Source organism: Nerophis ophidion, linkage group LG03, assembly GCF_033978795.1.
Source record: "Nerophis ophidion isolate RoL-2023_Sa linkage group LG03, RoL_Noph_v1.0, whole genome shotgun sequence".
Classification (NCBI taxonomy): Eukaryota; Metazoa; Chordata; class Actinopteri; order Syngnathiformes; family Syngnathidae; genus Nerophis; species Nerophis ophidion.
In genome coordinates this window covers 35,694,942-35,721,417 of record NC_084613.1, presented here as the reverse complement: position 1 = coordinate 35,721,417, position 26,476 = coordinate 35,694,942, and the positions used below count along the sequence as shown (strand labels likewise).

The 26,476-nt window shown below is 39.9% G+C and overlaps 1 protein-coding gene across 6 annotated transcripts; it reads right to left on the bottom strand.

The window, feature by feature from the left end:
* Positions 1-3,001: 3,001 nt before the first annotated feature.
* LOC133549538 (alcohol dehydrogenase 1-like) lies at positions 3,002-26,395 on the bottom strand. 6 transcript variants are annotated; one of them, XM_061895043.1, is made up of 12 exons: positions 26,265-26,395; positions 26,085-26,155; positions 22,965-23,066; positions 21,933-22,074; positions 21,243-21,330; positions 16,676-16,895; positions 12,884-13,144; positions 9,921-9,985; positions 8,288-8,324; positions 7,449-7,581; positions 4,442-4,580; positions 3,002-4,336 (listed from the first exon to the last, which is right to left on the bottom strand). In XM_061895043.1, the coding sequence occupies exons 2-12, from the start codon at positions 26,100-26,102 to the stop codon at positions 4,303-4,305; spliced, it is 1,239 nt and encodes a 412-aa protein (XP_061751027.1). In that variant the 5' UTR covers positions 26,103-26,155; positions 26,265-26,395; the 3' UTR covers positions 3,002-4,302. The 6 variants fall into 6 exon arrangements, with proteins under 6 accessions (XP_061751027.1, XP_061751028.1, XP_061751032.1 ...); XM_061895044.1 differs by having other exon boundaries at positions 26,085-26,158; positions 26,265-26,393; XM_061895048.1 differs by having other exon boundaries at positions 26,090-26,155; positions 26,265-26,337.
* Between the last annotated feature and the right edge of the window lie 81 nt (positions 26,396-26,476).

Genomic DNA, 26,476 nt, shown 5'->3' with positions numbered 1-26,476 from the left:
ACAGGAAAGTGTCCTTTGTTGTTTTCACAAGTTTTTGTTTCTCTTTCACTTCTTTTTCTGCGTGAAGTGCATGGTTTATATATTCTTCTAATGTGCCTGTTGCCATTCCTATGTAATGTTTGGTTACCTATGCATGTATAGCTGGTTTAGACACAGCATGGATGGCGTTTTTGAATTGTTGCTGATAAGCACCTTGGGGTGCATTATCTTCCACCAATCCATTGTGTGTTTTAAACACTTTTGTCATGCGCACTCGATATTCATCAAAAGTTTCAACATCTTTTTGCTTTGGTCTTTCTAATTCTGTATATTTTGCTCTCATTCCGTATCTGTTGCGTGCTCGGTTAATCGACCCTTCTTGTTAGAGCCAAATACACTTTCTGTCTGTCAAATTGATGACGTCACTAAAGGGGTTGGCTCCAAGGCCAAGTGCCTGGCTATTTAGGGAGGAGTCAGGATCTTGCTCAGGTGTTGCTGAGTAGAGGCGCAACAGTTTTTGATTGTGCCAGGCTAGTGTTTGTTTGCTCCCGTGTATTTTCTGTTTTTGTACAACGTGTGTTATATAAATGTGACTTTATGAAATTAAATATTTTTGTTAAACATGGACACAATTTTGGACATCAATTATTAGCCGGCTGCACACGTCTGAACTAGCTTCATTTATATTCGGCAACCAGTAGCAGTAATAGTATAGGACTATACCGCTACACTTCTACTTGATTGTGTAATTCTAAGCTGTTATAGGGTAAGGGTTGATCGCAGGCACTGGGTGTCCAGTCTCCTCTGATTAAATGCCAATCTGGTTCCAGAGCGGTCATCCAAATTTGCTGGACTTCAGTCCCGTTCAGGCTGTAAGATCTCCTCAGACCCTCCATCCCTGTGCAGAACTGTTCAATGTCCTTCACTATGTAGATGATTTAATAGAGCCAATGTTATTTTTCTCCTAATTCAAATGTTATACGTATTACTTTATGTAATTTTTTAAGTAACATTTTAAACTCTTTTAACTGTTTATACGCCACGTAATCTATACTTTTACATTCAGAATTTACATTCTTCCAATTGTTTATATTTCTTATTTGCAATTATTATTCAACAATATTCAAAGCAAATAGTTGTCTATTGCTAACTGATAGTTGTTTTAATTGCCAGGTCTCCTTATTTATTCTATGTTATGTTATTATCTTATCTTAGCTCAACACTCAGATGTATGGTGTACTCCAAACGTCTACAATATAATTTAACCAAAGAATGCTATACTACACTTGAAAGTTAAACCAACTTTAAACTTACATGTATTACATTCATTTTCACACCTCCCCCAATGCGCCACACACACACACACACACACACACAAAGTTGTGTGAGTGCGTGATTGCACTCCTAAGGGCAAAGGTCAGCAACAGCGTTTTTTTTTTTTCTCTTCTTTCCTCAGCTAATACACATGTATCCCACTTTATCAGGGACGGCGTGGCGCAGTGGGATAGTGGCCGTGCGCAACCCGAGGGTCCCCGGTTCAAATCCCACCTAGTACCAACCTCGTCACGTCCGTTGTGTCCTGAGCAAGACACTTCACCCTTGCTCCTGACCTGATGGGTGCTGGTTGGCGCCTTGCATGGCAGCTCCCTCCATCAGTGTGTGAATGTGTGTGTGAATGGGTAAATGTGGAAGTAGTGTCAAAGCGCTTTGAGTACCTTGAAGGTAGAAAAGCGCTATACAAGTATCGCCCCCCGCGACCCCGAAAGGGAATAAGCGGTAGAAAATGGATGGATGGAAGTATAACCCATTTATCATTTGTTTATTTATAATTACTTTTGACCTTCTTTTTGCCTTCTTTTACCTCCTTGTTACCTTCTTTTTACCTTTTTATAACCATCTAATATCTACTTGTTCCTCTGTCTCTCTCTTCTGCCTGTTGCAGTGCCCCTTCTCATCTACCTTCCTGCAATATGACACCTTCTCACCCCCCTTACTCTCTCTCTCCCTTTTCTCTGGCCCTGGCCACTTTTAGCCAAATTTCTACATCCTCATCTCCTTCTTCCTTCATCTTTTTAAGATTGCCTTTTGTTTTTGTTTTTATGGCGCCTCTAAGTTTTACTAATTTGGTTGTTTTTAATTGTCCCTCAAATGTGTAATCTTTTATCCATTTATTTAAACATTTGATTCTATCAGGATCCTTTTTTTCGATTACTTTCCAATCTTTACATTTTAGTTCATCTCAAAGTTTATTTTTACTTGGTCGTTTCCCCACTTGAATCAATTTGGAGTAATCCTTTGTCCCCTAGAGGGCCGCACTTATAAGGATTACTGTTGTCACGTTGTAAGATAGTGGTTAAAATATATTATTGTGGTACACGTCGCTTCTACTGGAGATTATTCCCCGGTCGAGGTGTCTTACCTAAAGTACCAAAAAATAACCCACTATTTACTTCTTACAACTTTTAATATGGAGTGAAAAACCAAGTGGTAATCACTCCCAATAACTCTCACGTTCACACCATTCATACGCAGAAATTTCAGTTTTCGCAGTTTTTGTCGACCTGCAGACTGCAGTTTTGTAGACATTTTAGTTTATTGACACAAAGTGCCTTTAAATCTACAAGTACCTTCTGTAGACCGAATTCCAGTACTTTCGGAATTCTCTGCGCGGACTCCACTGTCCTTCTATTTTACCTAGGTTTTACAAGTTTAACGACCCCTCAGTCGTACCGTTTTTTTTAGCAAGAAAAAGATTATCTTGCCCACTGGCTGTCTTCACCTCTTCTTCGGAATACCTTCAACTGTTAGATTCCAACTGACGAGCTGACAACCAGCCTTTGAAAAGGGTTACTTAGGAATCGTCCTAGAGAGGTCCTGCCGTGGCCACGGTCTTTCTGGATCGCGCCCGCTGGAACCCACAGGTGTATTGGTATCCGGCTCGAAGGACCAAGGTAATGTCAGGGTCAAATACCACGAGACATTATAAAGACACAGAATCAGAGAATAGAAGACAAACCAGTGATTGCTTTTCTTGTACGAGGAGAGTAACTGGAGCAGTTGTCAGTTACAGGCTCCTAATTTACTCTGAAAACTCTCTCCACTCTCCTCGCCTTTTAATTAATTTGGCAAAGCCCTACATTACAAACACACACACACAGCTGCACTAAAGGAAGATGGGGTATTAGCAGCTGTGTTGGAAACCTAACACCTGTGGTGAGAACTTAACACATGCAAATACAGAGGATACAGCAACTTCCTGCTTTGCTCTGTGCCATCTGTCAATTCCTCTCTGAAGTTGGTAGGTCAACCTAATTCCAATCTAACGCCAAGTTTCATTTCTCTTCAGCTTGTCTACACAATCATATTTGAATAAAATGAGACAGTCGTGTCTTCCGGACCAAAGAGGAAAAGAACCATCAGGACTGTTCTAGGTGCAAAGTGGAAAGGCCAGCATGTGTGATGGTATGGGGGTGCATTAGTGCCCAAAGCATGGGTAACTTACACATCTGTGAAGGCACCATTAATGCTGAAAGGTACATACAGGTTTTGGAGCAACATATGTTGTCATCTAAGAAACGTTATCATGGACGCCCCTGCTTATTTCAGCAAGAAAATGTCATGTCACTTGTTACAACAGCGTGGCTTCAAAGTAAAAGAGTGCGGGTGCTAGACTGGCTTGCCTGTAGTCCAGTCCTGTCTTCCAGTGAAAATGTGTGGCGCATTATGAAGCCTAAAATACCACAACGGAGACAGTTGAACAACTTAAGCTGTACATAATACAAAAATGGGAAATAATTCCACCTGAAAAGCTTCAAAAATGTGTCTCGTTAGTTCCCAAAGGTTTATTGAGTGTTGTTAAAAGAAAAGGTGATGAAACACAGTGGTGAACATGCCCTTTCCCAACTACTTTGCAACCTTGAAATTCTAATTTAATTATTATTTGCAAAAAATAAAAAATAAAGTTTATGAGTTTGAAAATCAAATATCTTGTCTCTGTAGTGCATTCAGTTTAATATGGGTTGAAAAGGATTTGCAAATCATTGTATTCCGTTTATATTTACATCTAACACAATTCCCCAACTCATATGGAAACAGGGTTTGTACATACATACATACATACATACATATACATATACATATATATTTATATATAGATAGTGGTTGGCAACACTGGACTTCCTCTTTCTCCTGACTCATTTATTTATCGTGTTTACAGAGAAGAGCATTCAAGATGTCTGTAAAGTCTTAATTGATAAAAATCAGTTCAAATAAAGTGTCAATTATATTTAAGATTTCAAGGAATTATTAGAAACCATTATAGACTTATTGTGGAGTGAAACTCAGGACTGTCCGGATGCTGTGGAACAAAAAGAGCAAATACCGTAAAATGTATTGATTGAATAACATTGTGTTATTATTATTACAAGTAGTCGTAGTTTATTGAGGAATTTTGCAATAATACCTTTTGCCCGCCTGCAACAATTCAATGGCTTCATTGATGCGATCCAAAGGCAAGTTATGTGTTATGAACTCATCTATCTTCACCTTGTGATCCAGGTAGGCTCGCACCATCTCAGCCACTCCATCTTTACCCTTAAAACCTGAGTAGCAAATTAAAAACAATAAAATAAATGCTTTAAGATAATTAATGGTAGTTTTAATAATGTATTATCTTGCAGTCACTTCATCAACAGATTGCTTTTGAAAATATATATTTCTGTAAATCCCTTAAGGTACACATTACACTCCGATATATGAGCAATGCCGCCAAGTCACATCATCATGTGTCCCCAGGAATTATAATGTACAATAAATGCATGATAAAATTAACTTTAAAATATATTTTTATTGTTCAGCCAAGTGTCCTGCACAATGTTTGATAAACACCAGTAAAAATGTTGATTTATACTACCCTGAACCTTGTAAAATTACATTTGTTTCTCGCTCCCACTTCCTAAAATGAGATTTTATTTTAGGAAATTTATGGTACATCCAGAAAGTATTTAGAGCGCTTGTTACACCCTTATTCCACAGTGGAATAAATTAATTTTTGTCCTCAAAATTCTACAGGCAATACTCCATAATGACAATATAAAAAATGTGTTGTTCAATTTGGCAAATTTATTTAAAGTAAATATTTTTGGGGGAAAATCTCATTTCAATAAGTATTCACAGCCTTTGCGCAATACTTTGTTGATGCACATTTGGCAGCAATTACAGCCTGAAGTCTTTTTGATAATGATGCCACAAACGTGGCACACCTATCTTTGGACAGTTTTGCCCATTCCTCTTTGCAGCACCTCTCAAGCTCCATCAGGTTGGATGGGAAGCTTTAGTTTTCAGCCAGGTTGTCTCTGTATTGCTGCATTCATTTTAGTGTAGTCAGGTAGGTGACCAACAATCCGATGGTCATTCTGTCAGAGCTACAGCATTCCTCTGTGGAGAGAGGAGAACCTTCCAGAAGGACAACCATCTCTGCAGCAATCCACCAATCAGGTCTGTATGGTATAATGGTCAGAGAGAAGGAATTTCTTCGTAAAAGGTTTTCAAAACGGACCTGAAAGAGTCTCAAATCATGAGAAATAAAATTGTCTGCCCGAATCACCTCATCTGACTTCTCTCGATGTGAAGGAGCAGAGGCTTTACTTTGAGCTCCTCCCGGATGACAGAGCTTCTCACCTAAACTCTAAGGCAGAGCCCCGCCACCCGGCGGAATAAAACTAATTTCGGCCGCCTGTACCATTGATCTTGTTCCTTCGGTCACAACCCAAAGCTCATGACCATAAGTGAGAGTGGGAACAAAGATCGACCGGTAAATTGAGACCTTTGCATTCTGGCTCAGCTCCTTCTTCACCACAACTGAATACTTATGTACATGTCATTTTTAATATATGTTCAAAATTGTTTAAAAAAAGACTTTTCACATTGTCATTATGGATAATTGTCTGTAGAAATTTGAGTGAAAAAATGTATGTATTAAATTTTAGAATAACAAAAAATTTGGAAAAAGTGAACCACTGTGAATACATGCCGGATGCACTGCAATCATTTTGTTAGGATGGCTGTGACTATCCTACAGCTAAACCAGAAAAAAAAACAGAGGTTTTAGTTTTATGAAAGTTAACCTTTTTTCAAAATTATAAAACACAATCCATAAAAAATGTGGGCGTGATTTTTTTTATTTGAGTCTACTTTCATGCATCCATCCATCCATTTTCTATAAATATTAAAAACAATGCCAGAAGTTTCTCTCTCAAGGTGCCAACACTTGCTTTTATTTACTGTCGTTTAGACTGTTGTGAGGCACTGCTCTTCTGTGTATGAAATATACATCAAGTTTTGATTGATTGATTTTGATCCTTTAATAATACAGAAAACAATTAAATACAGTACTTGTGTTATTTTGTATCCCAACAATACTTTATATAATTGCATAAAAATAATATTACATTAAGTCCTAACCTCTAAAAAATGCGGAATGTTCCACAAGTCACATGGTCTGCAGGAAGTTGCATCATTCACATCTTCTGCGGGACTTGAGAACTTTATTTTTCTCCATGATACTTTACCTATGACTGGGTGTTGTTTAAATCTCAGTATTTAGTTACCTAAATTATTACCTTCACCAGTTAGTTTGCAACATTACTCAAAACGTTTTGGGCAGATTTTCATGAAACATTCAGGAAATATCAGAAATGGGATGAAGTACAACTGAATAAGGTTTAGGGTTGATCTGAGTCGTTTCTACTACCTTACCTTATATACATGTTACAACATATTGGCCAAATCTGAATTAGATTCTGAAGATCCCACTTCTCTTGTGTGTGTGTGTCTATGCTGACTGCCCCACTTACACCCATGGTGACAAAAATACAGATGACTGATGAGAGGGTTCACTGCGCTATATGGAACTCAATTTTGATGAAACTGTTAGGAAGTCTCAGAAATGGGATAAGGAACAAGCACCATATTTTCTGGACCATAGTCCGCACCGGATTATAAGGCGCACTGCCAATGAATGGTCTATTTTTTATCTTTTTTCATATCTAAGGCGGATTATAGAGTGCATTAAAGGGGTTATATATACTGTATATTCTTTTTTTCTAAATTGAAATAACTTCCTTGTGGTCTGCATAACATGTAATGGTGGTTCTGCTCTCCAAGTGCTTTTCTAGTTGTTAATGTTACAAAGGCCGGTTTGTGATGCGTTGATTGACAAAAAATGGATTGTCGACACAAACCCTTGACACTTTTTAGAATTTTTTAAAATGTTATGTCCGCAGTCAGACCTGAATGCACCAAAACCCAAAACCTTCAAAACTGAGCAACTGCCTCAAAAGATCTGCGGCACAGTGAAAAATGGGCATTTGGCAGTTTTACTCGTTATATACTTTGCCATGAGCTGGATCTGGTGCACCTTTTTGCCACAAAATGATACTGATGAAGAAACTGCAAGGCAGCAAGTTTACCTCCAAACACAGAGCCCTTCCATGTGCGCCCAGCAATGAGCTGACCAGGACGAACGGAAACATCATGCCTGTCTGTCCAACCAACAATCACACTCACACCCCAGCCTTGCAGACAGGACTCTAGTGCATGGCGCTAAGAAACAACACAAATTTTGTATGTCAGTACTTTTTCCGAATCCTTTTACAATCTCACATTTTTTGAGCTAAAGAACGTTAATAGTCATTCCAAAAAAATAACTTTGCTCTTTTGAAAAAAGCTGAATGCTGATCTTTTTATTATTAAGAATGTGTCCAAGTACTCATGACTTGCGGGGGGTAGCAGACATCACCGATATAGTAACCAGAGTGAAAAGCTAAAAGTAATTATTACTGCAATTTCATTCATCGCAATAGAAATGATCCTAAATACTTGTTTACCACAGTAGCATCAATAACCCACAAGAATCGTCTCCCAGTAGCTCCACCCACTCGACTGATGACTTTATGCAATTATTTACGAGGAAAATTGAGCTCATTAGAAAATAGACACTATGTCCCAGCTTCAACTGGGCTCTAAAAAAACAAAGATAAAAATGGTGAAGTGAATGAATGAACTCACTATGTTCTACATATGGTGAATGTTTACACACAACTAGGAGAAAGTGAACCACCAGGTTTAGGTAAATAATAGTTGAGCTCATAATAAATTATGGAGCCTTAGTTGGACATTTGTACGTGGACTGGGTTAACTCTCACAAGAAGAGGCAATAAGTTCAGACTTTGGAATACAAAAGTGATTGACATGGAGTCTCTCATCTTCCGGGATAGAGCTATGTATCTTCACGTCAACTTTTACTTACACGTGAACATCTCCTTCCATGGTCGGGTTGTACTCTCCTGAAGTAACACACACCCAGACAGAAAGAAGAAATATAAGACTGTGGTTCGGCTTCTCCAAGTTAAGAGTGCCTAATTTTTTTGACTCAACCTCCTCCAGGTACTGCTGTCCTGTATAATGACGCTCGCTTGTAATAAGGCAAATTTTTGTTCAGCAAAGCGTCTCCGACGTCTCTTTTCAGTCAGTGGCCTTGTGGTTAGAGTGTCCGCTCTGAGATCAGTAGGTTGTGATTTCAAACCCTGGCCAAGTCATACCAAAGACTATAAAAATGGGACCCTTTACTTCCCTGCTTGGCACTCAGCATCAAGTGTTGGAATTGGGGGTTAAATCACCAAAATGATTCCCAGGCGCGGCCACCGCTGCTGCCCACTGCTCCCCTTACCTCCCAGGGGGGTGAACAAGGGGATGAGTCAAATGCAGAGGACAAATTTCACCACACCTAGTGTGCATGTGACAATCATTGGTACTTTAACTTTAACCTAACTTTAACTTATGATCTTTAACTTTAACTTTAACTTTTGATCCTCTTCAGTCCGGACGAGGATGACAAGACCAGAAATATACATTATGGGCACTATGGGACTCTCTTGCTCTCATTTTGAAGAGGTAATGCTAAAGGAACTCTTGCGACTCGTTAATGGGAAAAAACAAACATCTTGTCTATTCGACCCACTTCCTGGGAAACTCATCAAGGAGCTGTTTGCAATATTAAGACCATCAGTGCTAAATATTTTTAATGTCTCATTCTCTTGTACTGTTCCCATAGCATTCAAAACAGTGATTATTCATCCTCTATTTAGAAGACCTAACCTTGAACCCTGATCAAGGGTATGTGTGCACAGCAAACAAATTATTTAATAATCATGCCAACAATCTTTCTGAACTTTTTCAGTCAGGTCTCACAGTAAATCGCTAACTACTGAGACAGCACTTGCAAAGATGAAAATGATTTCTTGCTACTATGGATGTCAATCCATCATCTCGATTACTACAGTTTGATATCAGCGCTGCCTTTTATACCGTTGATCATAACATTCTTTTAGATCGCATCAAAACACATATTGTTGTGTCAGACTTAGCTTTTTCTTGGTTGAGCTCCTATCTCACTGAAAAGACACAGTTAAAAGCCTACTGAAATGAGATTTTCTTATTTAAATGGGAATAGCAGGTCCATTCTATGTGTCATACTTGATCATTTCGCGATATTGTCATATTTTTTCTGAAAGGATTTAGCAGAGAAAATCGACGATAGAGTTCGCCACTTTTGGTACTTCCTGAAAAAGCCTCGCCTTTACCGGAAGTCGCAGACGATGACGTCGCAAGTGTGGGGGCTCTTCACGTATTCACATTGATTTTAATGGGAGCCTCCAACAAAAACAGTTATTCGGACCGAGAAAACGACAATTTCTCCATTAATTTGAGCGAGGATGAAAGATTCGTGTTTGAGGATATTGATAGCAACGGACTAGAAAAAAAAAAAAACGCGATAGCATTGGGACGTATTCCGATGTTTTTAGACACATTTACTAGGATAATTCTGGGAAATCTCTTATCTTTCTATTGTGTTGCTAGTGTTTTAGTGAGTTTAATATTACCTGATAGTCGGAGGGGTTTGTCCAAGGGTGTCTTGACGCCAATGTCTCACGGGTGTCGATGGCAGCTGTACAGACGGCACAAGCTCAGCTGATATCCGGTAAGAGGCGACTTTTTAACCACAATTTTCTCACCGAAACCTATTGGTTGACATTCGGTTGTGATCAATGTTTGCTTGACCGCGCTTTGATCCATAGGAAAGTTTCAGCTCCGGGAATTTTAAGCAAGGAATCAGAATCACCGTGTGTTTGTGTGGCTAAAGGCTAAAGCTTCCCAACTCCATCTTTCTACTGTCACTTCTCCAATATTAATTGAAAAAATTGCAAAAGATTTAGCAACACAGATGTCCAAAATACTGTGTAATTATGCCGTTAAAGCTGACGACTTTTACCTGTGTGTGTGTGTAGCGCTCATCCTTCCTTAAAACGCGTGACGTCCTGCGTACACGTCATCATTACACAACGTTTCCAAGACGAAACTCCCGGGAAATTTAAAATTGTAATTTAGTAAACTAAAAAAGCTTTATTGGCATGTGTTGCAATGTTAATATTTCATCATTGATATATATAACTATCAGACTGCGTGGTGGGTAGTAGTGGGTTTCAGTAGGCCTTTAAGGCGACCTGCGGAATCCCACAAGGATCGGTTCTTGGCCCTGTACTCTTCAGCATTTATTTGTTGACGCTAAGCGACATCATACGCAAATAAATGGTGTTAGTTTTCACTGTTGTGCTGATGACACCCAACTCTACATGCCCCTAAGGCAGGGGTCGGGAACCTTTTTGGCTGAGAGAGCCATGAAAGCCAAATATTTCACAATGTATTTCCGTAAGAGCCATATAACATTTTTCAACACTGAAGACAAATAAATTTGTGCATTTTTAAGTATGACCAACATTTGTAGAGTATAATAAGTCTCTTATTCTTTTGAAAAACATTGTTATTATAAAAGTTAACCAAATATACATATAATTCTTCTTACCATTAATGCGACATCTTGAACAGGTGCGGTAGGAAACGGATGGTTGGATTAAATTGCATGAGAATGTTTTATAATTTGAACGTTATTTTTGAAACTGTGATTACCAGCCGAATTATTCATTACTTATCGTGTTAAGCAATGTCAGCTAAGATTTATCTGAGAGACAGGTGCAGTCATCTGGCTCTAGAGCCATAGCATTAGACACCTTTTTACCTGCACTCTGCCTCCCGCTGTTTCCCACATCTACAAAGGAATTAATACCGACTGCCACCTACTGATATGGAAGAGTATTACACGGTTACTCGGCATAGCTCGGTTGGTAGAGTGGCCGTGCTAGCAACCTGAGGGTTCCAGGTTCGATTCCCGCTTCCGCCATCCTAGTCACTGCCGTTGTGTCCTTGGGCAAGATACTTTACACACCTGCCCTCAGTGCCACCCACACTGGTTTAAATGTAACTTAGATATTGGGTGTCACTTTGCAAAGCGCTTTGAGTCACTAGAGAAAAGTGCTATATAAATATAATTATCTGAGAGCCATATGTAGTCATCAAAAGAGCCACATCTGGCTCTAGAGCCATAGGTTCCCTACCCCTGCCCTAAGGTGACCAAAGCGCCAGATTGTAATCACCTGGAGCATGTCTAAATGAAAATAAACAATGGATGTTCAGCAAGGTTTTGCATCTTAACGCTAAGAAAACACTTTTCATCATCAGTCCTGCTAGACACAGGCACTTTGTTTGACGGTACCACATTGGAATTCGACAATAAAACAATTGTACAAAGCGACTCTGTAAAAAATTTCAGGATTATTTGAGACCCAACTCTCTTGTTTGAGCCACACCTTAATAGTGTTACTAAAACAGCCTTCTTTGATCTCTAATATCGCTAAATTGTGTCCCATTTTATCCACCAGTGATGCTGAGATCATTATACATGCGTTTGTTACGTCTCGTCTTGATTACTGTAAAGTTTTATGTTAAAGTCTCCCCAAGTCCAGCATTAAAAGATTACATTTGGTACAAAATGTGGCTGCTAGACTTTTGACGAGGACAAGAAAGTTTCATCATATTACACCTCTACTGGCATTCCAATACGAGCTGGCGGTACACTATAACTGCGATTTTAAGATTTTATTACTCACGTACAAAATACTTAACGGTTTAGCTCCATCTTATCTGCTGATTTTATTGTATTTTCCATCCCGAAAGCTAGGTTTATTATTAATGATGTAGTTATTAGTGATGTAGTTCCAAAGGCTTTCATGTAGAAGAATCTTAATCACTCTTAGTCGAAGCCTCAACTTACTATGCAAACAAAACATGGCTTCCTGACAGATTCTTATCTGTGAAGACTGTCGTAATTGTGTGCAAAAAAAAAAACAACAACAAAAACTTGTTGCCTCACAAGTCCACATTTCCCTTTCCTCCTTTACAAAGGAATGATTTTCTTTTATGACAGAGGCCCACCTATCAACCAGAAAATTGGCGTTTTTACATTCTTGTTGGCAATTAAATGCATCAGTAATCATTAAGAACGGTCCGAACTGCATGCGGTAGAAGAAGGTACTTTTTTACACAACACTAGATATTGAGCCATTTCTGTTGGGTCGACTAAGATTTCACACAAAAAATCTGTAGCATCTGTGGTTAATGCGTACATGCTAACCAAATAATAATATGTAGAAAATATGCACATCTGACAAATATGACAGTCTGCTGCAGCGGTCAGTGTCTTTATAAATTGTTATGATTGGTGTGGAATAATTTCCATTCAATGGACCATTGCCAACGTAACAGGACCACGTTTATCTGTGAGGTTTCAAAGGTGAATTTTAACTAGTAAAATATTAACATTTACAGAACCTGTGGTTTTATTGGTATCATGAACTGGTGTTTGTCAGTCAAACTTCAACAAACTAAGCTTTCAAGTGACGTCAACACCAGCAGGCATGAACAGCAAAGGGTTCAAGTAAACATTTCTCACCATGAGTTCTACATCCCCCACACACTCCAGAGAGTAGTCGACTCCACCGTTGGTCATTTCAGAGATCACTTGGCTGATGGTTTTGCTCTGATCCTTGGGGTTTACGCAGTCTGTGGCTCCAAACTCCTCGGCCTTCTTAAACTTGTTTGCATTGACATCGACTGCAATAATCCTCTTGGCACCAGCATATTTACAACCCATGATTGCCGCCAACCCAACGGCTCCCAGGCCAAACACAGCACAGGTAGAGCCCGGTTCAACCTAAAATAAAGAGTAAGTCATTAGGGCTGTGCACCCTGTGTAATGAGAAGGGACGTCAACATTTTTGGCTTACAATCTGATTTAGAGCCTCGATCAGATAGTTTGACAAAATATTACAGAACTGAAAATGTTTTACAGCAAGTAATTAAAGTAAACACAATAAGACGTGTATAAAGGGTATTTTACTAAATTTAGAATGTAATATTGTTGTTGCTGTAAAAAAATGGGTGATATTAAATGCTACAAACAAGTTGACTGAGCCTGTGATTGTATTTACAGTATGTAATGATTGCAGGAGGCACATTTTTTCAAATGTAAAACACTTATTGCTACATTTTTTATGTATGAAAAGTTCTATACAAATAATTTGATTTAATTTGATATACTATAGTCGGTATCAATATTATTAAACTCCGGATTAATCACCCCCTATATAAATGAAGCTTTAGCAGTAAGCTTCTTGTGTCGTGTGTGTGCGTGTGTGCGTGTGTGTGTGTGTGTGTGTGTGTGTGTGTGTGTGTGTGTGTGTGTGTGTGGCATGCTTACCCATTCCTTTTCCTCTGGACCTCCAGTGACAATGTTATTTGGAAGATAGTTTACTTTTCGTTATGGTGATTAGTATCTTGGAAGTGGCTTCGCACTATGGATAGATAATGTGTTTGCTTGCTCTCAAATTTGATCTGGTGTTCTGGCAAGACACACTTTCTTGGAACTCCTGCTATTGTGTCTCCCTGAGCAAGCATCCCTTTTAAAAAGGTACCTTTCACATGAGTACAATCTTCAGCCACATAAACACTGGAGCACGGCTGCGGTGAAGCTCGGCTGGGCTCGACAGCTCATCGGTAAACAGTTAAAGAAGGAAAATATCAGCCCCGGATCTGATACAATGATTGGGATCAGGACATCAAATTGCTTCAATTTTTGTACGATTCTGTTTAGGAAAACCGAGGTATCATTGTATTATCAATTGTGTTGGTTACAAAGAATTTACAAGCCACGGTTGCATTCTTTTCATTCAGTGACTCTGCTATGTTGCAAATATTGTGCTGAAACAGGGAAATGTTCACACAATTTAGAACCACACTCCTAATGGAGCAGAGCAACTCCGCTAAAATATTTATATGAACTGCCATTCATGCTACTTTGTAGTAAAAATGCTCACCTAGCTTGTACTTTGTTGACTGATTACGTTGGAAAATTGATGACGCTTTTACTCAAAATATACTTGGAGACAAAACGTTAATCAACTTTTACAAACCCCGTTTCCATATGAGTTGGGAAATTGTGTTACATGTAAATATAAACGGAATACAATGATTTGCAAATAATTTTCAACCCATATTCAGTTGAATATGCCACAAAGACAACAAATTTGATGTTCAAACTGATAAAAAAATTTTGGGGGGCAAATAATCATTAACTTTGGAGTTTGATGCCAGCAACACGTGACAAAGAAGCTGGGAAAGGTGGCAATAAATACTGATAAAGTTGAGGAATGCTCATCAAAAACTTATTTGGAACATCCCACAGGTGTGCAGGCTAATTGGGAACAGGTGGGTGCAATGATTGGGTATAAAAACAGCTTCCCAAAGAATGCTCAGTTTTTCACAAGAAAGGATGGGGCGAGGTACGCCTGTTTTGTCCACAAGTGCTTGAGTAAATTGTCAAACAGTTTAAGAACAACGTTTCTCAAAGTGCAATTGCAAGAAATTTAGGGATTTCAACATCTACGGTCCATAATATCATCGAAAGGTTGAGAGAATCTGGAGAAATCACTCCACGTAAGCGGCATGGCCGGAAACCAACATTGAATGACCGTGACCTTCCATCCCTCAGACGGCACTGTATCAAAAACCGACATCATCTCTAAAGGATATCAACACATGGGCTTAGGAACACTTCAGAAAAACACTGTTAATAAATACAATTTGTCGCTACATCTGTAAGTGCAAGTTAAAACTCTACTTTGCAAAGCGAAAGCCATTTATCAACAACAGCCAGAAACGCCGCCGGCTTCTCTGGGCCGAAGATCATCTAAGATCGACTGATGCAAAGTGGAAAAGTGTTCTGTGGTCTGATGAGTCCACATTTCAAATTGTTTTGTGTCCTCGGGAACAAAGAGGAAAATAACCATCCGGATTGTTATAGGCGCAAAGTTCAAAAGCCAGCATCTGTGATGGTATGGAGGTGCATTCGTGCCCAAGGCATGGGTAACTTACACATCTGCAAAGGCACCATTATTGCTGAGAGGGACATACAGGTTTTGGAGCAACATATACTGCCATTCAAGCAACGTTATCATGCTTATTTCAGCAAGACAATGCCACACCACGTGTTACAACAGCGTGGCTTCATAGTAAAAGAGTGCGGGTACTTGACTGGCCTGCCTGTAGTCCAGAAATGTCTCTCATTGAAATTTTTGAAGCCTAAAATACCACAACAGAGACCCCGGACTGTTGAACAACTTAAGCTGTACTTCAAGCAAGAATGGGAAAGAATTCCTCCTGAAAACCTTCAAAAATGTGTCACCTCAGTTCCCAAACGTTTATTGAATGTTGTTAAAAGACAATGTGATGTAACACAGTAGTGAGCATGCCCTTTCCCAACTACATTGGCATGTGTTGCAGCCATGAAATTCTAAGTGAATTATTATTTGCAAAAAAACCTAAAGTTTAAGAGTTTGAACATCAAATATCTTGTCTTTGTAGTGCATTCAATTGAATATGGGTTGAAAAGGATTTGCAAATCATTGTATTCCGTTTATATTTACATCTAACACAATTTCCCAACTCATATGGAAATGGGGTTTGTAAATTTACTCATTGCAAAGTGGAATTTTCAAGTGAAGATTAAGTCAGTTACACAGCACATTTCATTAATTTTTTTTTAACACTTACGAAATTACTAATGACAGTCTTGTAAATATTTTAGCAACCACGACTCATCCTGACTGGGGCATCCAGCTCTGATTTTGTTGGGGGATTTGAAAAAAACTGTCAGCATTATCTGAGCTTCTCCGGGCCGAAGCAATGGGAGAGGCCTCCCCTCCCAACCTGAAGGAGGGACCTACCCGGAGAAACACGGACCTGGGGTGCGCCGCCATCCTTGAAACCCCTGTAGCTCCGCCCTTTGCCTCTGGGCTAATGGTAAGTACTGTAACCTACAATAAAACAGACTCAAGGCTACTATATTGGGTGAAATTAATGTTAAGGTGTTAATGTTTAGAGGGCTCTAATAACAATTTAAAAACACATTTAGAAAGTGAACAGTTTTGTTTTATGCTCTATGGAAATATTTGACTTCATAATAATCCTACTTTGTGGAAATTCATTTATCGCTGTCATGGTCGGTCTCAATTAACTGCGATAAGGGTTTTGTTGCTGACGTATGATGTATACGTAAATGACATTTTAAAAATTGATTCCTTAAAAAAAAGGTTTAGTTTTTAAAAAATTATTTTTGAAAATGATGACTGATTACTTAAAGAAATGTTTCCTACAGAGGATACAAATTATGTGTTTTACACATTACCTTAGCATCATTGACTGCAGCTCCAAACCCTGTGCAAACCCCACAGCCGAGGAGACACACTTTATCCAGGGGGGCAGCTGGGTCAATTTTGGCCAGTGCAATCTGATTTATCACACTGTACTCTGAGAAGGTACTGATTCCCATAAACTGCAGCAACTTCTTTCCGTTGCAGTTTAGCTTGGAGACGGGTGCTTTTTCCACATTGTGTGGAACAACATCCCTAAAAAAAAACAAGTATTACGTTGGTGTATGTAATACTGTATTTACAGTACATGTGCAGTCACAAGTTCACTTATTCTGTTATATTTTCTGAAAATAAAATGACGTTTAACTAAATGATGTGGCTGGCAAACCGTCTGTCGTTTCCTAAACCCACTTTAGGTTAGCAGGTGAGACAAGATCCATAGCTATGTTTGGGCCCACATTGCACCGGGGGAACGGAATACTGTCACCCCCACAGCAGTCGGCTGGCCAGGAGTCTGCGAGAAGGATCTATGGAAAAGCTTCGACAAGAGCCTGCATGCAATCCTTGGGAACTCCCTGAGGGGCAGCAGACAACTCTAAACCGAACCTTTATGGGGACATCATCTACGAGGAAAGCCGCAGCAAATTCGGGAAACTGCAACACAGGAAAACCCCCTCCAAACAGATTAGCAGACGGGAAAAGGAGATCCAGCAGCTAGTTAAGGAACGCCGCCTTCTGTCCAGAACTGTCCAATAGTTTTGAAGCTACCGTGGAAGCTGAAATAGAAATCGAGTCCACCAGCATGGTGAGCAGTCACCATCTTCGTCCACAAAGAGAAAGTCTGTTGCAACAAGGGTTGTCCCGATACCAGTAATTTGGTAACAGTACCAAAATGTATATCAATATTTTGATACTTTTTGATTATTTTTCAAATAAAGTGAAATACAAAAAAGTGTAAATGTTGGCTTTATTTTTAACAGAAAATCTTACAATAAAATAAAAATAGTTTTTCTATTGCATTTAAATAAACAATTTTAGAAGGTTAAAATATAAATTAAAGGGCATTGTGTTTTTCTTGTTGCACTCAAAGAAAAATACAATTATTGGTAGGTACTAAAACCAGATGAGCCACGCAAAAAAAAAAGGTAAATGGTTGTAATTGTATAGCACTCTTCTACCCCTTTTTAAAGGAGTTCAAAGTGCTTTCAAAGTATTTCCACATTCGCCCATTCACACACACATTCACACACTGATGGCGGGAGCTGCCATGCAAGGCGCTAACCAGGTCCCATCAGGAGCAAGGGTGAAGTGTCTTGCTCAAGGACACAACGGACGTGACTAGGATGGTAGAAGTTGGGGATTGAACCAGTAACCCTCAGATTGCTGGCATGGCCACTCTCCCAACTTTGCCACGCCGTCCCCAGGTAAACCACACATTTGTAGCAGGTAAACCATAAATATGTTAAAGATAAAACACAAATTGTAGCAATTTGTTACCAAACTCCGTCATTTTGCACTAGTTGGCGTTAGATGGGCGGTCCTAACTACGCTAATATTTGGCATTCAGCTGTGTGCACGTCTGCGTATCTACATGTTATGTATCTACATGTGCACAGCAGGGGAGGTGGTTAACTTATGAGAGTAGCATACAGTATAGTATGTATGTGAGAATGGCAACGTGTTGGCTGAGTGATGTCAGTGAGTGGGCGAGCAAAGAGAGAGAGCGGTAGCACTTGCGCAGTCGAAGGATGGTAAACGGGTTATACTTGTATAATGCTTCAAGATGTACAGGTTGTGTCATGCAAAACTAATAATAATGCAACCAGTTCCTCACAAATCGGTGGCCTCAAATTCTGACCGGAAAGCAGAGCTTTACAGAGCAATTGATGGGTAAAATGAAGTGTGTTACCCCCAACAAAAAGATCCACCCAGGAAGGAAAGTCTGCCCTGTGCTCCTAGAAGATCAACAGGACAGGTGTAACAACTACATTTTTACCTGTTACTCTCTATAACTCCTTGTGTTGATCTGAATGTTCATTATTCAAATGTTTTCTGACAATTGAAGCAAAGGTGGTAATACTAACCCCCACATTTGGCAAAGCGTGTTTTAATAGGGGACGGCGTGGCGAAGTTGGCAGAGTGGCCGTGCCAGCAATCTGACAAATCCCCACCTTCTACCATCCTAGTCACGTCCGTTGTGTCCTTGAGCAAGACACTTCACCCTTGCTCCTGATGGGTCCTGGTTAGCGCCATGCATGGCAGCTCCCGCAATCAGTGTGTGAATGTGTGAGTGTGTGAATGGGTGAATGTGGAAATAGTGTCAAAGCGCTTTGAGTTCCTTAAAAAGGTAGAAAAGCGCTATGCAAGGACAACTCATTTACCATTTAAAGCAAACTTGAAGCGCGGCGCTTTCTTGTTTAAAGCGTCACCTTTATTGTTAATTTTGAAACCCAAATACCTCCGTACTGCGCTTCACGCACCCTCTTTATTTAACCAGTAGAATAATCGTTTTTGCCATTCTTCCTCTCCAAGATGTTATTGCTTGTATGCACTTTGTGTGTGCGTTTTGACACACAACATCATGCACCTCTCTCTGTAGTCACCGCCGCACAACAGCATTCAGATAAAAGAACGGCACCAGTACTTTTCAAAAGTACCGATTTCAATCAATTAGTATGGCAGGACTTTATTAGTACCGGTATACCGTACAACCCAAGTAGCGACATTAGCCAATTTAGAGGCATTGCTCTCTTGAATGTTGAAGGGAAGCTGTCTCCTAGCAAACAGTTACATCGACACAAGTTGCCAAAAGGCAGGGATTATGGCTTTGCCAGGCTGTGTGGAGCACTTTATGGCAATCTGGGACAAGATCCAGACAGTCAAGCGCAGTAAATTGGAGCTTAATGTGATGTGGCTGGATTTCGCAAATGCATACGGATCTATCCCCCACCAACTCTTCAGTTTTGCCCTGAATTTATTTCACATTCCATCCTGCATTCAGAGCCTCATAACCAATTATTTCAACAGCCTCCAAGTCTGCTACTCCTCCTCGGACTAACAACCGGTTGGTATAAACTGGAGAAAGGTATAGCAACGGGCTGTCCCATCTTCCCAATTGTTTTTACGGCAGCTTTCAGAGTCATCTTAACTGGCAGCAGACAAATGTTCAGAGGAGTAAGGCCCCATCAAGCCAGCAGCTTGATGGGGCTCTTCGGGACTTCATGGATGATGCAACTACTTTTCTTCAAAATGGATGAATATCAAGCCAGAAAAGATCTGCAGCCTATCAGATTCGCAAAAGGGACAGAAAGGATAACATCACTTTCTCAGTAAGTTGCAAAGCGACCCCACAGTTAGTTGATTAACCAGTCAAAATTCTAGGAAGACTTTGTACAGCAGACCTCTTGGACAAACTGATGATGGCCACAACAACGACACAATTATCAGAAGGGCTAAATAAGATAGATCAACGTCCCCTCCCCAGCAAATTCAAAGTCTGGCGTCAACAATTCCCCTTTTACCATCGGTTGAAGTGGCTCCTCAAATTATGCAAAATCACCTTACCAACAATACATTCCGATGTTGCTTAGCCTTCCCCAATGCAGCCCTGTATGGAATAAACACCCTGAGGTTTCAAATAGAGAGTGTGAAAGTGAGACCATTGTTCGAACTTGAAAACTCACTTGATCCAGTTGTTCACACCGGAAAGAAATGGAACACATCACAGACACTGCAGCAGGCAGTACCACAGCTAAAACATCAAGAAATCATGGGGCAGTTGCAGCACGATTGGGGATGGGGAGAAAAAAGGAGCACATGGGCAAAAGCTACAATAAAACACAGGAACATGTCGGGGATCACAATAGTCAGAAGGGAGCAAGAGGAGGGTTATTAAAATCAAGGCTGTGAGCCAATCCCAGCAGGGTAGGGGAAGGGAGGCCATTACTGACAGGACCATCACTTGGGCTGATATGTGGAAATTGCACCAAACAAAGCTGAGCAACACACCAGCCCATCTAATTTGTTAGAAAAAAGGGAGACTGAAAATGGTAACTGAAGATCCCCCCTGAGATAACTTCTGTACGTCCAAACATTGTGCTCTGGTCTTCTTTCACAAAATCCGTCATCTTGGTTGAACTGACATCCCATGGGAGGAGAGAATGGAAGCTGCTTTTGAGAGGAAGCGGCAGAAATATAAAACCCTTTAAGCTGCCCGTAAATAATCCGGTTGAAGTTCTTTCACCCACCCAGTGGAAGTCGGGTTCCGAGGCTACACAGGAATCTCCATCCAGTGGTTCTTGAAGACTCTGGGCATTAGTGGCTCAAGACTAAAAAAGGCTCTGAAAGACCTTGCAGAAGAAGAAAAACAAGGAAGCTTCTGGTGATGGCTACGGCAGAATGACAAGGCGTGGGTTATGGAAGGATTGTTGTAGTGGCTACATGGAATGTTAAGGAGACGTCCCTTCCACTGCTTCACCACGCAGAGATGTTCCAAGTTTAAAAGGAGCAAAACATCTGTGAAGGGTGGCTCCCAGAATGACACCTGTGATCACAAATAGCCATCTCCATCTGAAGGGAAAAAAAGCCTTTTAAGGCGCTTACCATGCATTTTCACACTGGTTGGTTTTAGGACTCTTACAAAAGCGACACTCTCGACACTGGGAAATGATCAGGGGGATCACTTTGTCACCTAAAAGAAACAAATGTTGTATAAGGCTTTCTTGAGAGCAAACATATACTCTAACTTTACATAGCACGGACCGGCCTTGCAACCTGCCAGGGCTCCATCCTGCGTCCACATATCGCCACTGTTTGAGAGTTACATCAAGCAGCGCTAGCAACACTCGAACGGGGACACTTGAAGAAGGACCATCTGGTCCTTACAAACGCTGTTTGGGCTTTGGCCTTTTTACATGTGCTACCACTTCATAATATAACGCTGTATCGAAACTTTTCAGATTTTAAGAGTTTTTGGAGTGCTTCTGTTTGGCTTGGCACTCAGCATCAAGGGTTGGAATTGGGGGTTAAATCACCAAAATGATTCCCGAGCGCGGCCACTGCTCCCCTCCCAGGGGGTGGAACAAGGGAATGGGTCAAATGCAGAGAGTAATTTCACCACACCTAGTGTGTGTGTGACTCTCAGTGGTTCTTTAATTTATCTTTATTTTACTGCACAATACAAGGTACATAACTGGTACGACACGTTTGTTGAACATATTCTTTTGTGGGAACTATCATAGTCCAAGTCCACGTATTTGGTTTGAGTGTGGCCTTTCATCCTAAGAAACTGACCTGGTTGAAATTCGGTGACTTTAGCACCGACGCTCTCCACAATGCCTGCTCCCTCGTGGCCAAGGACCATTGGGAAGATCTTTGTATTGTCACTGTCATACAGGTAGTAGAGGTCTGTACGGCAGAGGCCAGTTGCCACAATCTGCTCCAAAAAAACATTTTCAATAGACTACACAGCAATGATGTTTATCCAGTAATTATCTACGGCAGTAGTTCTCAAATGGGGGTACGCGTACCCCTGGAGGTACTTGAAGGTATGCCAACGGGTATGCAAGATTTTTCAAAAATAGCAACAATTCAAAAATCCTTTATAAATATATTTATTGAATAATACTTCAACAAAATATGAATGTAAGTTCATAAACTTTGAAAAAAAATGCAACAATGCAATATTCAGTGTTGACAGATAGTTTTTTTTGTGGACATATTCCATTAATATTGATGTTAAAGATTTAATTTTTTGTGAAGAAATGTTTATAATCAGGTTAATGAATCCAGATGGATCTCTTTTACAATCGCAAAAGAGGGCACTTTAAATTGATGATTACTCCTATGTGTAGAAATATGTATTTATAATTGAATCACTTGTTTATTTTTCAACAAGTTTTTAGTTATTTTTAAATCTTTCTTTCCAAATAGTTCAGGAAAGACAACTACAAAATTTGCACTGTTATACAATTTAATAAATCAGAAACTGATGACATAGTGCTGTATTTTACTTCTTTATCTCTTTTTTTCAACCAAAAATGCTTTGATCTGATTAAGGGGTACTTGAATTAAAAAAATGTTCACAGGGGGTACATCACTGAAAAAAGGTTGAGAACCACTGATCTACAGTATGTGGAAACTGCATACAAGATATTTTCATTCCAGGACATTGCAATGTTATTTTTAACTATTTCTGCAGAGAGATCTTTTGATCAATGTTTCTTAGCAGAATTTCTATTAAAAAAACTTAGTCCTTTTAAAATTACATGTGGTGTGATTTAAAAGTACATTGACTAAAGTATTAACCTCCATACAGTATCTTACCTTGACGCGAACCTCATTGGCCTGCGGTGGATCAACCTCAATCTCCTCAATCACCAAAGGCTTGTTTGGCTCCCAGGCTACTGCTGCCTTGCACTTAATGACCTTTACAACAGAAAAAACACAAAACTCATAATTTGGTATAATAAGTATTGATACAGCTGATCCAGCATGCTGCAACACTGTATTATGTTTTATGAAAGCAAGTGAGACTATCCCAAATGGTTTCGGCTGACCAATCAACATGAGGGTTGTGATGGTGGATCCAAGAAAAGTTTTGAGTCTTGACAGGGTCTCAAGTATAACAGCTGGCTGCTGCGAGAGCTTCTCATCAATCAGGATTGCATCAGAACCAGAGTCAACAACAGTGGGAAGAGTGTATGGTAATGGCTGCTACTTTGTGGTGAAGGATAAAGCAGTCCGAATCACCAGTTATTTTTCCCGTAATGATGAGCCCCCAACATCACTGTACATCATAATGGTGGCTACAGTTTCGATCTTAAAGACCTAAAAAAATTAATTGGGAACGTCCGGCGGGCCAGATTGAAAAGTTTAACGGGCACATGCATCCCCACGGGCCTTTATTTGCTCAGGTCTGACCCACAGAGTACTATGGACACTGTACAATTGAGAGATAAAATCTAGTGTTAGATGTCAACTTAATTTGAAAATAAACATCTGAAAACTGAGCCCTCTTGAAGTCATGTCACTGATTTACACTTAAATGACAGCCAAGATAATCAAGGCCAATACACAACATGGGGTGGAGATTTGTTTACACTAAGCACACAAACTACCAAGCAAATTTAACTTTTACTGCCTTCACAGATATGACTGGTTCAAAGGTCAGAGCATAGGCAAAGTTTAAAGGAATAATATAAACAAAAATAAACCAAGGTGTGTCCTGTACAGCAGTGGTCCCCAACCACCGGTCTGGGAACCGGTACCGGTACATGACACATTTGCTACTGGGCCACAGAGAAACAATACATCATTTACAAACCCTGTTTCCTTAGGAGTTGGGAAATTATGTTAGATGTAGATATAAACGGAATACAATGATTTGAAGATAATTTCCAACCCATATTCAGTTGAATATGCTACAAAGACAACATATTTGATGTTCAAACTGATCAACTTTTTTTTTGTGTGCAAACAATCATTAACTTTATAATTTGATGCAAGCAACACGTGACAAAGAAGTTGGGAAAGGTGGCAATAAATACTGATAAAATTGGGGAATGCTCATCAAAGACACTTATTTGGAACATCCCACGGGTGTGCAGGCTAATTGGGAACAGGAGGGTGCCATGATTGGGTATAAAAACAGCTCAGTCTTTCACAAGAAAGGATGGGGCGAGGTACACCCCTTTGTCCACAACTGCGTGAGCAAATAGTCAAACAGTTTAAGAACAACGCTTCTCAAAGTGCAGTTGCAAGAAATTTGGGGATTTCAACATCTACGGTCCATATTATCATCAAAAGGTTCAGAGAATCTGGAAATATCACTCCACGTAAGCGGCATGGCCGGAAACCAACATTGAATGACCGTGACCTTTGATTCTTCAGACGGCACTGTATCAAAAACCGACATCCATCTCTAAAGGATATCACCACATGGGCTCAGAAACACTTCAGAAAACCACTGTCACTAAATACAGTTTGTCGCTACATCTGTAAGTGCAAGTTAAAGCTCTACTATGCAAATCGAAAGCCATTTATCAACAACATCCAGAAATGCCGCCGGCTTCTCTGGGTCCAAGATCATCTAAGATAGACTGATGCAAAGTGGAAAAGTGTTCTGTGGTCTGACGAGTCCACATTTCAAATTGTTTTTGGTAATATTCGACAGGTTTTGGAACAACATATGCTGCCATCTAGGCGCCGTCTTTTTCATGGACGCCCCTGCTTATTTCAGCAAGTCAATGCCAAGCCACATTCTGCACGTGTTACAGCATGGCTTTGTGAAAAAAGAGTGTGAGTACTTTCATGGCCCGCCTGCAGTCCAGACCTGTCTATCGAAAATGTGGGGCGCATTATGAAGCGTAAAATACAACAGCGGAGACCTCGTACTTTTGAACGACTGAAGCTCTACATAAAACAAGAATGGGAAAGAATTCCACTTTCAAAGCTTCAACAATTAGTTTCCTCAGTTCCCAAATGTTTATTGAGTGTTGTTAAAAGAAAAGGTGATGTAACACAGTGGTGAACATGCCCTTTCCCAACTATTTTGGCACATGTTGCTGCCATGAAATTCTAAGTTAATCATTATTTACAAAAAACAATAAAATAAGTTTATGAGTATGAACATCAAATATGTTGTCTTTGTAGTGCATTCAATTGAATATGGGTTGAAAATGATTTGCAATTCATTGTATTCCGTTTATATTTACATCTAACACAATTTCCCAACTCATATGGAAACGGGGTTTGTACAAACGACTCCAAACGGCTTAACGTTCTGTCCCACTAGACACACCAATAAGCTTGTTTATAGATGTACAATAAAATTCCTCAAAGAAAGTTGTTATAACTTTGTGACATGATACAATTCACATTGATGAACATCCATCCAGTTTCTACCGCTTGTCCCATTTGGGGTAGCTGTAGCCTATCTCAGCTGCATTTGGGCGGAAGGCGGGTTACACCCGGGACAAGCCGCACATACAATATAAATGTGACAGATTGTAGCCAAAGTCTGAATTCCGTCAGCAGGTTAATGGTAACCTGCTGCTGATCTCATTGCAAAGAAACAAGCCCTGCGCTCCAAATAAATCAGGTTGTATTGAATTATATTGTTCATGCACTTATTTTTGCTGTATTTATTTGGCACAAGTGGAAAGCCGTTCCCTGAAAATAATGCCTAGATTAAACCAGTCCATGGTGCAAAAAAGGGTCGGGACCCTTGCTGTACATATTAATTGCATATAACCTGAATGTACACTCTATGTGTTAGTTGTGTTTCTTTATGTATTAGGACCATTAAACGGCAAAAAGCGACATTTTAAAGAAAATGTTACAACTAACCTTTTGTTTTCCTACTGAATGTTAATATCATACAGTATCATGAAGTACAACTTGTTATATTGTGTTAGAAACAACGTTCATGAATTTATTACTTACCTTACCAGCCATGGACATGTCCAGTGTTGTCAGCTGTCAGCTGTGTTCTCAGGAAAGAAGCAGAAAGGCAGCTGCTGGGAAGAGTGTGGAGGAAACACATGACGATGTGGGAGTCATAAAGGAGTCGTTCAAAACCAGTTTTTTTTTTTGTGTGTTTTTTTTTATTGAATCAGCACTCACGGGTTGTTGTCGCCATCAAGGGCGTAGAATTGGGTAGGGACGCTAGGGACACGTCCCTACCAATATCCAGCCGCTATTGTGTAGTCACTATCAATACAAACGCTGCCCGTAATGTTTAGTCAATGATTGTGGCACAGAAAGGGTTAAATGTCGGTCTCTGCTAGAAGTCCCGTCTCTAACCTAAATATTGCTCCCTGATTGGTTGTCGCTTT